The sequence below is a fragment of the Nylanderia fulva genome, unplaced genomic scaffold, assembly GCF_048542155.1.
Source record: "Nylanderia fulva isolate GAGA-0341 unplaced genomic scaffold, ASM4854215v1 Scaffold191, whole genome shotgun sequence".
Taxonomy (NCBI): Eukaryota; Metazoa; Arthropoda; class Insecta; order Hymenoptera; family Formicidae; genus Nylanderia; species Nylanderia fulva.
In genome coordinates this window covers 8,687-23,216 of record NW_028190173.1, presented here as the reverse complement: position 1 = coordinate 23,216, position 14,530 = coordinate 8,687, and the positions used below count along the sequence as shown (strand labels likewise).

At 33.2% G+C, this 14,530-nt stretch overlaps 1 protein-coding gene and 1 non-coding gene across 2 annotated transcripts; both read right to left on the bottom strand.

Annotated features, from left to right (window-relative positions):
- Positions 1-1,217: 1,217 nt before the first annotated feature.
- Positions 1,218-1,290, bottom strand: TRNAA-GGC (transfer RNA alanine (anticodon GGC)). The gene has a single exon. It is a non-coding gene; the product is annotated as a tRNA-Ala (tRNA).
- Positions 1,291-10,167: 8,877 nt separating this feature from the next.
- On the bottom strand, positions 10,168-12,018 carry LOC146723498 (uncharacterized). The gene is given in 2 exon segments (XM_085481856.1): positions 10,168-11,006; positions 11,133-12,018. Coding segments are annotated over 2 exon segments (1,725 nt in total).
- Between the last annotated feature and the right edge of the window lie 2,512 nt (positions 12,019-14,530).

The following is a 14,530-nucleotide window of genomic DNA, read 5'->3' as shown; positions in this document are numbered from 1 at the left end:
TAAGTATATATTGCAAAATGTAGATCCTTTTATCTATCTATTTCTTTCTTAAATGCATATTTATATATTGATATTTGCAATTACTTTCTTGATACGTTAGCATTTTAAATTATTCTTTCATAATAATAACTACTTTCTTACTACACTATACCATCCTACTATTTTTTTATAAGTACATAATTATTGATGTAAAATAAGGAAGCGATCTTTATCAATAATAATTATTTATATACTTATGAAAGAAAAAGTACGATAGTAGCGTTGCAGAAAATTTTTATGAAAAAAATAGTAAAATAATAACGTAACATAATAAAAGTAATAAATATCATAAAGTTGCAAATATTATATAAATATATATTTATAAAACAATATGTTTATGATATACTAAACATGTGATATGCAATACTGCATATATGTGATGTACTATATTTATTGCATAATACGTAATTACTTTCTTGTTACGCTATCATTCTATTACCTTTTTTAGAAGTTAATTTTTATTTTTTATATAGGGGAGACCGGGGACAAAAGTAACAACGTTATGAAAGTAACAAGCCTCTTGCCAGCCTACACAACGTGTTAAATAATTTGTATTAGCACAGTAAATGAGTATATTCCAATCCTCTTTCTTCTCAACTAGTCGTTGTAAATGATCGCGCTGGTTGCACATGCAGGATCGGAATATATACTCACAAAAATATTTCTTATTTTAGTTTTCTTGTCTCTGTGTCTAATTAAAGTGTATATATCGATGTAATTATTTGCTGGTGCATTTTTCTAAAATGTATTTATAAATTTCTATAATTGATTTCGATAAGTCTTGCGTCGTTTTTAGATTGTAATGCTTTTATTTCAAAAAATGTGTGGGGGCAAAAGTAACAGTATTTGTACCACAGGATATTCTTAACTAAAATTGTGATTTGGAGCAGATATTGATATCTTGATCTTTTTTGTATTATATAAATAGGTAAACTTATTTAGAGTTAAAAAGTTATAAAACTGCTATGATTTTTAATATAATTATTTTATATAAAACACAATATACACCTCCTTTCTTCACGGCCATAGAGCCAAATGCGATGTTATTGCGAAATTAAGTAAGAAAATTGAGGAATCTGGAAATTTCGTATCCTGTGGTTGGGATCTCAAAAACTCTCCTTGTTTCTCTTTTAAAATCCCCTGTAAGAAATAAGCGAGAAAAATATTGGTCCGAAAATTGGCTAAATCGGGAATCGAACCCGAGACCTTCCGCTTGCCGGGCGAATGCTCTTCCAACTGAGCTATTCAGACACTTACGAAATAATATCTTTCTCAATGCTTTCAACCCCCCCCCCCCCCCCAAGCGTCGTAATTAGGCCCAGACGCGAATAAACAATGATAAGAATATTAACTTTACTAACAATTTTCTTACTTAATTTCGCAATAACATCGCGTTTGGCTCTATGGCCGTGAAGAAAGGAGGTGTATATCGTGTTTTATATTCAATAAAAAAGAGCCGATCTAATATTCTTAATATTCTTATCATAATTATTTTATTACTTAATAAAGAACATTTAAGTTTTTCAAAGAAGATAATTAATTGTTTTATTTTTTGATTTTTATAATAGAAATTATTTAATATTTAATAAATAATCGTATTTTTATTTTATATTCTAAAATAAAAACTAATGCTTCTATTTTTATACTGTTACTTTCGTTCTAGGCCCTCAGGATAAAAGTAACAAAAAATGCACTTGCCGAAAGTTAAAGTAGCTTTTTAAATACCTATCATTAGAAAATGAGACATAGGTATAATAATAATATACCAATAAATGGAGTATCTTAAGATATAATCATTTCTGATATATCTCTAAAGGTAATTGATAATTGACTTAAAATGCAAAAAATGTTACTTTTGTCCCCGGTTTCCCCTATATTTTAACAATTATATATTTATGAAAGAAATAGTAGGATGGTAGTGTAACACAAGAAAATATGAATTCATACATATGTATATACATATATAATAATTATTTTCTTATAACGCTATATATATTATCTTACAATTTCTTTCATAAGTATATAATAAATACAAAAATAAATGATATAATCTTTAAAAACTGACCTTTAAGAAAAAGGTAAAAAGGCTCCTAATATGGATTCACCAGTAGTCAAAATTTACCCATTGCAAACCCATGTAGAATCCTATAAAAAATTAACCATTGCAAACCTATGTAGAATCCTATAAAAATTTAACCATTGCAAACCCATGTAGAATCGTACTTATGTAGAATCGTACTACAAAAGTAATGATATCAAAAAATAAAAAAAATTACGCCAAGTAAAAGTAAAAACTTGTATCAGTAGAAAATTAAAGTTACAAACCTATATGGAGCCGTATAATGAATCAGTAAAAAATAAAAAAATTTTAGTTAAAAAACTTGACGCACTGCTAAGTTTAAAAATTACAATGCACCTTAAAGTAACATTAATTAGTTTAACTACAAAATATATTTTAACTGCAATAAGTTTAAAGTAACAATTTAATTTTCATATTATCATTATAAAAATATAAGTTAATATTTTTTGGCGATTTCTTTTAGTTTCTTTTCTGTTTTCTTTTTATTTTCTACTTTAGATTTCTTCTTCTCTTTTGGTGGTTTATTCTTTTTTATTAGACGTTTTTTCTTCTTTATTTCTAAAGTAGTCTTATTAGGACTGGCAGTTATTATTTCAGAATGCTGTTTTTTGCGCGTCTCCTACTTCCATGCGCGGTCGATGGCTGCGGAGAAATCATTGTTTACACCAAAGATAATTCAGAACCAGTGACGGATGAGTTGTCATTAACAAGTGTTTCAATATTGTGATCTGTATCTTGCGAAAATATTTCTGCTGGGCAATCTTGCAGAGCTTCGATCAGGTGGAGAAGACCAGCTGATATATTTTCTTGATCATTTAGTATGAATTCTTCTACATTAGCAGCATCAGTGTTTGTTGCAAGAAAGTCTATGTCTGTAAATATATTTGGATTTATTGCTATATATCTATGCCCGTGGCACAAAAACCACTAATGCCCTTAGCAATCGATGCTACTTTCATGTAAGCGTTATTGAATAGATCGGCTATTTCATATGGAGTTATTTTCACCAGATTTTTTTGATTTTATATAAAGATCTCACTCTCAATTATATGCCTTTTTCAAAGGACCAAAAAATGTGACATCGAGAGGTTGCATGCGGTGCGATGAGTGAAGTGGTATAGTGAGCATTGTAATATTATTATCTCTACAAAACTCGTAGGCTTCCAGCGTAGCGTGACTGTTATAATTGTCCATAATTAATAATATCTTATTTTCTTCAGAAGCTTTCACAAATTTCTTAAAGTGCTGTAGCCATTTTACAAAAAGTGTCTCATTTGTCTATCCATTTTTAGAACAATCATAAATTGCACCTAGAAGGCCGTCCTTTTCAAGGAGAGGAGAATGACGTTGTCTTGGGAATATAAACAATGGCGGTACAAATGTGCCCGTAGTGCTCATAGCACAAATAGCAGTAATGTTTTTCCTCTCTCGCAAGAAGTAATAGTTCCTACACGTCTCTGTCCCTTCTGAGCTAAGACTTTATTCGATTCTTGAACAGTCAAAATTCCGATTTCATCAACATTAAAAATTTGATGAGGTTCAAACTTATTTTTTTTGTATTACACGTGCATACAAAGTGACATTTTCCATGCACGATTTTTATGCCAAAAGTAACAAATTTCCAACATCGACCTACAATATATTACATACATATGTTTAATGCATTCAAAGCCGTATACAATAGCTTCCCAAGCCGTGGACAATGTATTGCCTACGGGTTTCAGCGCCATCTCGCAGCACACACGAAAAACAACTAGCAAACTACCGCCACTTCGCGCCTTCCCAACACGCATCTAACCTATCAGCTACTCGTATCTCGTATCTCACTCGCTTCACGTAACATATCACCTACTCGCATATCAGTCATCTCTGCGTTACACAAAACTAAATTCATTAAACATATAGTGTTTAAAATGATCAAATATAAAAAAACAATCTTAAACCTATGACAAGTGACAACATATAAGAATTATCAACCAGCAAAAACGAACTAACACCTCCTGAAATAACAGAAACCGCCGAAGCTACGATACAAAGTCTGTTATCCCCAAAATCGAGAGAAAAATACGAAACAGCATACAGCAAGTTTATAACATGGAAAGCTAAAAAAAAAACCAAATCGATGTCTGAAAAGACACTTCTCACATATTTTATAGAGCTATCGAAATCTAACAAGCCATCGACTATGTGGGCAACATACTCAATGCTCAAGACCACAATAAATATAAAAAATAATATCAACATCAACAAATACGAAAACCTCACTTTATTTCTAAAAACACAGTCAAAAGGATTTCAGTCCAAAAAAAGCGAACACTTTGACACCAGAACAAATTAAAAAGTTCCTCGATGAAGCACCAGATGAAAAACACTTAGCAACAAAGGTAAATATCAAACATAAAAATACATTATTACATAATAACTAAAATATTAAACATAATTACAAATATAAAGTAAATAATATAACCATACCACAAAAAACTTTATACATTATACACACGCATACTCAACTATTTACAAGTTTATACATTGCATATATTATTATATTTACAGCTCACTACTATCTTTGGAATATGTGGAACATGCAGAAGAGGCAAACTAACTAATATAAATACGGAACACATCGAAGACAGAAGATCTCTATTGCTCGTTACAATTCCAAGCACAAAAAACTATAAACCGAGAAGCTTTGTAGTAACAAAAAATTTTACAGTATTTATAAAAAATACTTAGCCCTCAAACCACACGACATCAAAACACCAAGATTATTTCTAAACTACCAAAAAGGAAAATGCACCCATCAAGTGATTGGAATAAATTTGGCAAAATGCCAACGGTCATCGCAACTTATCTGAATCTACCAGATCCTAACTCTTACACTGGACATACATTTCGTCGCACTTCTGCCACGATCTTGGCAGACTCTGGAGCAGACATACTCACACTAAAACGACACGGAGGATGGAAATCTAACGCAATAGCTGAAGGATATGTGGACAACTTCTTTACTAATAAAAAGAATATTTCCAATCAAATTTCACAACCACGATAACAAATAATAACCTTCCAATTTTTCAATCAGCAAAAACAATTTACGACAAAGCACAACTATCCACATCTACAAACTGCATACAAAACGACAAAGAAAATGAACCTACAAACACTCAAACTGACACTATAAATCAACAAAATATCAACAATAACTTAACTGAAATATTGTCTGCCTCCAAACTAATAGTATATTGTGTATCAAGTGCGGAAAGTTGACAATTGGTCACGAGTGCGACCACCCCATACGAGTGAACAATTGTCAATCCGCACTTGATACACATACTATTTTGTATTGCAAGTGCAGGCAAAGTGGCTGTTTCGGCGCGTTTTCTGCGCGCGAGGCGGCCGATCGCACGCCGCCATCTTGCCGCGGCACGGTGGGGAAACAGCCGGTTTCAATACATTTCCTACGGCTTGAGCCGTATACAATGACTTGTAACGCGGCTCAACCGTAGATAATGGCTTTGAAACCGGCTTATTCACTCACCGCGTCGCCGCTAGATGGCAGCGGGGGAAATCGGCCGCTTTCAGCACAGAAAACCTACACCGAAAGTGCCACATTGCCTGCACGTGTAATACAAAAAATATTACATTCTCAATAACTAATTACGCCAATTTCACAATAACTTTACCACCTAAATAAGACTAATATTTTTTTTCATTTCTTCACTTTATAATAAAAAACAATTTCTTTTTAAAACATAATGTATCAAATTTATTATTCTGCTTGTAATATAATTGCAAATATTATTTTTAATTACTTATAATATACTTATACTTATAATATAATATATTATATTAATTATTTTCATTCAAATTTTTCCCTTTTTTTTTTGAAAAAGCTTTAACAATTTATTTCTCAATTTTCACATAATTATGTATTTCTTTTATATAAAATCTATTTAACTTATACTATATAAAATAACTGTAATAAATACGTCTTCCAAAAATGATAAATACAACATTCCCAGGGAGGGAAAGAGGTGTTAGTTCGTTTTTGCTCGTCGAAAATTCCATAGCAATAATTTGCTTTAAACAAAAAATAAGTTAGAAATAACTCATTATTTTATATATTCAACTCTATATAATTATAAATCTATTCTATGTACACTTCATAATTACTAATTAATTTTTATATATTTAATAAATCTTTATCCAACTTAATAATTACAATATTTTTATATACATTCAATATCATAATAAATACTTCCTATATTTAATTTCCCTTTCTACTAACTTTTTACATAATCTTTACTCAATCTCAAATACAATTTGTTCCAACCTACTCATTTTTCAAATAATTTATAAATAAAATTCACAATTTATTTTTTTTAAACAAATTAATGACAGTATTTAATTATTAACAGTATTTTTTTTAAATACCACCACTCGCCTTCGGCTCGTGCACCCACCCGCACTCGTGTGATACACACACACACACACACACACACACACGCACGCACGCACGCACACACACACAACTCTTATAAACTCATATAACTCTTATTAACCCATACTCGTGCGGGTAATGCACTCGCCTTTGGCTCGTGCGCCCACCCGCACTCGTACCACATAACCCTTATTATTTATTATATACAATACATATTATCTACATGCACTTGTAATACAAAATAGTATGTGTACCACGTGCGGAATTGCTATTGTATATGAGGGCGGGTGGGCGCACGAGCCGAAGACGTATACAATAGCCAACTTTCCGCACTTAATACACAATATACTATTCCATGATTTCTTCAAAATTTTTGTCCACAGAAATAGTCCACTTCAATTCAATTCATTCTGTTTATTCGGACTCCCCTCGGGGTTGCTGGGCGTTTTTCGAAGACCGAGCTTCTCCTCTTCTCCCTTTTCTCGATTTTCTTCCACCTTTCTTCTTCTTTCTTCTTTTTGTCTTCTGCTTCTTCTCTCTTCCTTTCCTCCTTTTTTCCTCTCTTTCTCTCTTCTCTGCCGTCCCCTTTTATATCTCTTCCTTTCTCCTCACCTTTTTCCTTCCTTCCTCTTCCCTCACTCTTCTTTCCCTCCCAGTATCCTATTTCTTCTCCCCATACTCTTTCTTCTTCCTCTATCCTCTCCCCCTTCTTCTTTTCTTCCTCATTTTTCCTCCTCTCCTCTTCTTTCGCTTTCTCTTCCTCATTCACCATTTTCCACCATTCCTTTATCCTGCTTCCTAGCTCCTCTTGTCCTTTCTTTCTTCTTTCTTCCTCATTTTCATCTCTCCTTTTTATACCATCGTCATCTTTCCTTTTTATACCATCTTCTTTCTTTAACACTTCTCTTTTCTCTTCTTTTTTTCCTCCCATCTCTTTTCCTTTTCCTTCCACTCTCTCCTCTCTTTTCTTCCTTTCCTTCATCCAACCTGTCATTTCCTCCACCACCTCAATCAGTTTCACCATTCTATCTTCACTCACCTCCTTCACCCCCTTTATTCTTTCTTCTTTCATCCACCTCAGTAACTCTTCCATCTTTGTATCCACCTTCTCTATTTTCTTATTCAACTCCTTCACCTCTTCCTTACATATGCAGTTTTTGCTCTTCGCCATCTTCTTTTTTAACACACCACTCTTTATCTTCTTCTGCTGTACTGACATGAATCCTCCGACTCTTTATCCCTCACTTAATCTTTCTCTGTTCGTCTCCTCACTTCCTTTCACTGCCTTTCTCTTGTCGCTTCCTTTCCTCCTCAGTCTCCTCTCGTCTTTCCTTGCTGCCCACCACTTTCCTCCTCTCCGTCTTCCTTTTCCGTCCTTTTTCTGCCGCTTTTCTTCTTCCTCTGTTTCCGTCTCTTTTCTTCTTTCCTTCCCGCCCTCACCTTTTCCTCCTCGCCGTCCTTTTTTCCATCCACCTTCTTTACCTCCTTCTTTTGCAAGTCTCTGTCTTCACCCTCGTATCTACGTCTCTGCACCATGTGCGTATTTGCGTATCTTGCGTGACTATGCGCGTGAGAATTCCTTTCTCGCACGTGCTCCCTATGCTCTCTCTCTCTCTGTAGGGATTTGAATATCAAGTAAATACTTTGGAACTATAGTACTTAGAGGAACACTTTATTAGCACGTCTACTCGTTACAAACCGTCCACAGCCTATGCGCGCGCTACCCGCGCTCTCTAGAACTACTCGGGTTAGAGAAGAGATATACTCCCTACATTACCCTCCCCCCAGAGTGACAACAAAATATATGTATTTTAAATATTAGTTTGTATATAAACAAAAATTAAAAGAAAGCGCATATCTCTACGTATAGACGCTCAATGTTATTACATAAGATTGGCTGGAATGGTTTAAAGTTTAAAGTTTTATATGTGCGTTTTCTCATGGTTTAAATAAAGTTACAATTATTAATATAAATTATATATGCTGTATATAAATAATAAATAAATAAATAAAAAATTATAAAAATAAAAATAAAAATAAAAATAAAAATAAAAATTAAAATTAAAAAATTATTATAGCCTTGCAAGCCAAGTCATGCTTGACTTGGGCGCTTTTCTTTATTTGTAGGTCAAAAAGTAACTTTTTTTCAAATACGTTTTGAGCGCCGGCGGATTTGGTATATTTTCGCCGGGCGCGGAGGGATCAGTAAGATCGTTTAAGACAAAATAAGCTGGTTTCAATAGTTCGATGAATACACTTTTGAGTTTCCGTTGATATCGATGTTAAAAACGCGGTTTGAGATGCGTTGTAATACTTTGTGTGGACCGGTATAAGGCCGCTCTAAGGCTTTCTTAGCCATGTTACGTAAAAATACGTGGGTGCAATAGTGCAAGTCTTTGAAGTAGAAGATACGTTTCTTGTGTTTATGCGCAACAGGAACGGGCCGTACCTGACGCATATATTCGCGAAATTCTTCAATGAAGTAATTGAGATCCGATTTGTAATCGTCGGGGAGAAAAAATTCACCGAAAAGTCGTAATGTTGTTCTAAACATGAATTCAGCGGGTGATGCATTTGTGTCGGCTCGAACATGTGACCGTAATCCCAATAAAACAGTGGATAGGATACGGGTCCAACGTTTATCGGCGTGGCACATAATGGCAGTCTTAAGCATCCGGTGCCACGTTCGACCATGCCGTTTGATGCCGGGTAATGAGCCATTGTGCGGATTTTCTCACACCCGGTTAATGAGAGTAACGCGGTGAACTCAAATTGACCATCCTGATCCGTAGTAAGTAATCGGGAAGTCCTGTAACGTGAAATCCATGTATCATAAAAGGTTCTCGCGGCGGTTTGCGCGGAAATGTCTTTAAGCGGCGTTGCTTCGGGTCAACGTGAAAACCTATCAATCATAATAAGACAATAAGTATAACCCTCTGAAACAGACAATGGGCCAACAATATCTAAATGTACTTGCAAGGGGAGTGCACGACGTGCCCCTCACCGATTCAAACGAGGATTTTTTTATGTATAGTACCTAATTAGAAACAAGTTCTGTTAAAGCGAAAGAACGCGCTTCTCAAGCATTCGTCTGAAAAAAAATGTTGAAGATTTGCCAGCACTTCTTAAGACGTTGCAAAGAAGCATTATCGAAGCGCCCCGGTGGCTTGATTGGTAGTGTTCTTCTTTTGTAACTGCGAGATCGCTGGATCGAATCTCGCCGTGTGAAACTATTTTTTTTTTTTATTTTTGTATAATTTATTTTTTTTGTTTTTAGGAACATTTTATAACATTAATAAATATTTTTTTAATAATTGACATTTAAAAAATTTTTAACATTTTGTTCCATATATTAAAAAAAATTCGATTGCTTTCTGTCAAAAATATAATATTAGGAAATGTTTAATATTATACGAGAAATATATCACTACTATAAAATAAATAAGTAAATTTACAATAATTATTTTTTTTCGCTAGCATATTAGCATTAATTGTAAATAATATATAAAGGACGAAATATATAAAGAACGAAAATAAATCAAACAAATTTGTATAGCATACATTTTTTATTCTTACAACAAACGTTATATATTACAAAATTGTTATATTAATTAGCGGAATCAGTAGTGCCTTTGCAAGATGCCGGATGGTATTGATCATAAAAACATAAATTAATGGCACATCTTGCACATCTAATAAATGCAGCATTTTTGCATGTACAGGGCGTTTTCAAAACGTCTATGGGAAAGCAAACTTGATTAACATTTAAAAAAATTTCCCTTTCATCACAAAGTTTCGAAGCAAACCATGCATATCGTAACATATCAATAAATATTGGCGACGACAATTGGTGATGAACAATAGAGTGAATTTTAATACAATCGTCTCTGGATGATATTTCGCAATTCTGTTCAATCAAGTACGAACAGTTTTGAAGACGCTTGATTAAATTTTTAACTTGTCGATAGAAATAGACGTCACATGGTTGGCATATAGGCGTACATTTTGGGGGAATAACTTTAATAGTGCAAGTTCCTATATTCCTATCGTCTTTAAAAATTTCATCGTACATACCCGGATTTGTTTGTCCTCCCCAAGAGTCAATCAACAGTAGAAATTTGTTTTCTTTAACGTATGGTAACATAATATTTGTTAAAAATGTTTTGTATAGTTGGGTCGTTAACTTTCCGGACTTTGAACTTGTAACGACGGTATTTTTATATTTTGTTACAAGTTCGTCGACAGATTTTTGAACTCTGGGCCCAAAATTACCTGTAGATTCTTGTAAGCACACAAATACTTGAGGAATCAATTCTCCGGACAATGTGATTGCATATTGGGCCGTGTATGAATGCGTTGTTCTATGTAAATGTTGTTTCTTCACGAAGACAGTTTTTGATTCTTGTTCGGCAAGACTTCTGTCAAACGTAGACTAGTACTGGCAACCTGTAATATAATTAAAAAATGTATTGTAAAAAATTAATATATAAAGTAAATGAAGAAAAATATAATATTGCATATAAACTATTTTCAAATATTTACAATTTGTAAAATTTAATTTTTAAAAGTTACCTGTTTGATCAGTATTGATGACGAATTCTTTTTGAAAGTTTGGAATTATGTGCCGTACTTGAATTCGAAATTCTTCTGCAGAAGCCAAAATTTCAGGCATCGTGAAAGTCTCTCTTTCACTCACATATCTTGTAATTTTTCGTTGTCGAATTCTGTGATTTCGTTTGAATTTGTTTACCCAGGAAAGAGAACCTTTGAAATTAAAGTTTTCAAATTGACTTGCAGCAGCCAAAGCCCACTGTTGCAAGTTTCTTGTTGTAACTTGTTGTAAATTTTCTCGAGCCTCTGTAAATCGATCATATGTCCAAGAGTCGATAGTAGTATACCTATCGATAATTGTTCCGCCCTTTTTAATGTGCTCTTCCCACCTCTTTAAATCCTTCATGTTTTTTAAACGGCTACATCCTTTTTTCTGAAGGTTCTTCAAGTTCCAATTAGGATGTTGTTTCGCAATATTTACCACTTTTACTTTGTAATCAAGCGGAATGTATTCTACTTGTTTCGCTTTTTTTTTATCTGGTTGATATTCATCAGAATCTTCACAATCGGAGTCATATTCTAATTCCCGGAAAAAATTATTTTCGTCAGCTTCATGTATAGCTATTAATTCTTCATCGGTGATTAATTTTTTTTCGGCAATCATTTGCACGGCGTTGTGATACATTTCTTCTCCGATAAGCATTGATTCATAAGAAATCGTTGAAGGTGGTTCTGGTGTAATCAAATTATTTTCTTCAAGAAGCTTATCCATGTAAACGACGGCACCTTTCAGCTGGAGTTTCGCAAATTCCTCGTTTAACAAAACTTCTTCATCTTTACTACTTCCTGCAAGCGAATCTTTTTGTTCAACATCGCTTTTTATCGAAGAATCAGATGTTGATTCCATCTTCGAAATTTTCACGGCACTGTCTATAACGTCTTCCTTGTACTGTCGTAACTAACGGTCGACTATTTCAAAAACCGACGCTTTGCCTGTCTTCTCCTGTACGATTCTCCCCTCTCTTACTTCAACAAAGCGGCTGATCCCTTATGGTCGAAACTCGTAGCTATTGTTGCTCCAGGTCAGATATACAAAAAGTGATCCGAGACCGAGCATAATAATAAAAATATAGCTCTAACGTATAAAACTTTTAAGAAATATTTTTATTTCTAGAGCTAGAAAATTTAAAATATTTTTAATAATTGTACAATAAAAAATAATTAAAAATATTACCAAATTATCCGCATTATTATTGATAATTGTTTACTAATTTATTTTATTAGTAGTGATATATTTCTCGTATAATATTAAACATTTCCTAATATTATATTTTTGACAGAAAGCAATCGAATTTTTTTTTAATATATGGAACAAAATGTTAAAAATTTTTTAAATGTCAATTATTAAAAAAATATTTATTAATGTTATAAAATGTTCCTAAAAACAAAAAAAATAAATTATACAAAAATAAAAGAAAAAAAATAATTTCACACGGCGAGATTCGATCCAGCGATCTCGCAGTTACAAAAGAAGAACACTACCAACCAAGCCACCGGGGCGCTTCGATAATGCTTCTTTGCAACGTCTTAAGAAGTGCTGGCAAATCTTCAACATTTTTTTTCAGACGAATGCTTGAGAAGCGCGTTCTCTCGCTTTAACAGAACTTGTTTCTAATTAGGTACTATACATAAAAAAATCCTCGTTTGAATCGGTGAGGGGCACGTCGTGCACTCCCCTTGTGGTCGAAACGCCCATCGGGGGCTACAAAATGCTCCGGGGTTAATTTTACAGGACGAGATATTTTTGATTGTTGGCATTCAATACAATTTTTACACCATTTGGCAATGTCGCGGTGCATATTGGACCAAACAAAGCGCTGTCGGATCGTGCGGTCTGTGATTTTACCGCTGGGGTGCGCCGGGTTGTGGAATATATGAAAGATTCTGAAGGATTTTTATCTTCGGGCGAGGTTGCGTGGGGGAAATCACGAAAAACTTTTGTTGCAGTGAACAAACAAATATATATATGTATTAAACCAACAGTGTACAACGTTTCTACGCTCTCTTTGCGGTTCGACCAACACTTTCGCTAAGACAATTTTTTCTTCTCGAAACGTTCGCCAGGACCGTTGCCACGAGTCTGATTCGCACGTACGGTCGCCGCTGATAACGCGCGCGCTGCGCCATCGGTCCTCGACACCGCGAGCGCTCTTTTCCTTCTGATCAGGCGCTTTGCGCCAAGTTCGGATCGAGATTATTTTGTTTCCAACACTCCCTTTTAATCCGGATTCAAGCTTTTACATTTAAAGCAAAAAAAAATAAATTCGCGGAACATACAAAATCGTCTGATCAACAAAAGTAATTTATTTTCTGAACAAATCTAAATCTTCTCAGTTTTTCGTTTCCTCTACTGAGAGGTTTTTTTTCCTTTTACATTTATTTATTTAAAAGAGTTTCTCCCGCGGTTCTCCTTTCTCTGTTTATCTAACGTATTTACAATATATATATATATATATATATATATATATTATTATTAATTAAATATATATATATATATATATATATATATATATATACCATATATGTATGTATGTATGTATATATATATATATATATATATATATATATAATATTTTTAATATCTTTTATTATTAGAGAAAAGAGGCGAAAAAGAGAAGGACAGAGAGAACACCAACAGCAGCAGCAGCAACATCAGCATCGGCACGACGAAGACGATTCCCGTACACAGCGTCGGGCTGGAGTAAGACGTGTCGAACGTGATGCCAGGTATGTTTATTAAATTTTGAATTAAATTTCGTATATATATATATATATATATATATATATTATATATTTCAGGAAATATTATACAAAGAATGACATCAATATATATTATAATTCATCAATATCTATTATATGTATATTATATATAATCAATATATATTATGATAAAAAAAATATATATATATATTTTATCAAGCTAGAATATAATAGCATTTACGCATACATGTAGTATAATATTGTCTCTCTAATTATTAATAAATAAATGAAATGAACAGTTATATATATGTATAAAAAAATTAAATAAATAATTGTGTGCCTTGTGCACAGATACTTAATCCTAACGGAAAAAAATTTTAGTTTCGTCAAAATAACGCACTGTCATCCGCGAGTTGGCTCTTATGCCTGTCTTATAATCTCTAAATTTATATTTATATTACAGAGCCTTGTTAAACTCTTAGTTTATACACGCTGGCTTAAACGCGTTTGTTTATCAACATTATTACATATAACAGAGAAAAGTATAGTCTTATATCTCTAAATTTATATTTAAATAAATAAAATCAATCAAAATTAATATTGGACGCTAGTAGTGAAAATAAACTTGGCAAAATTGATTTTGACGTAACTAGCAATTT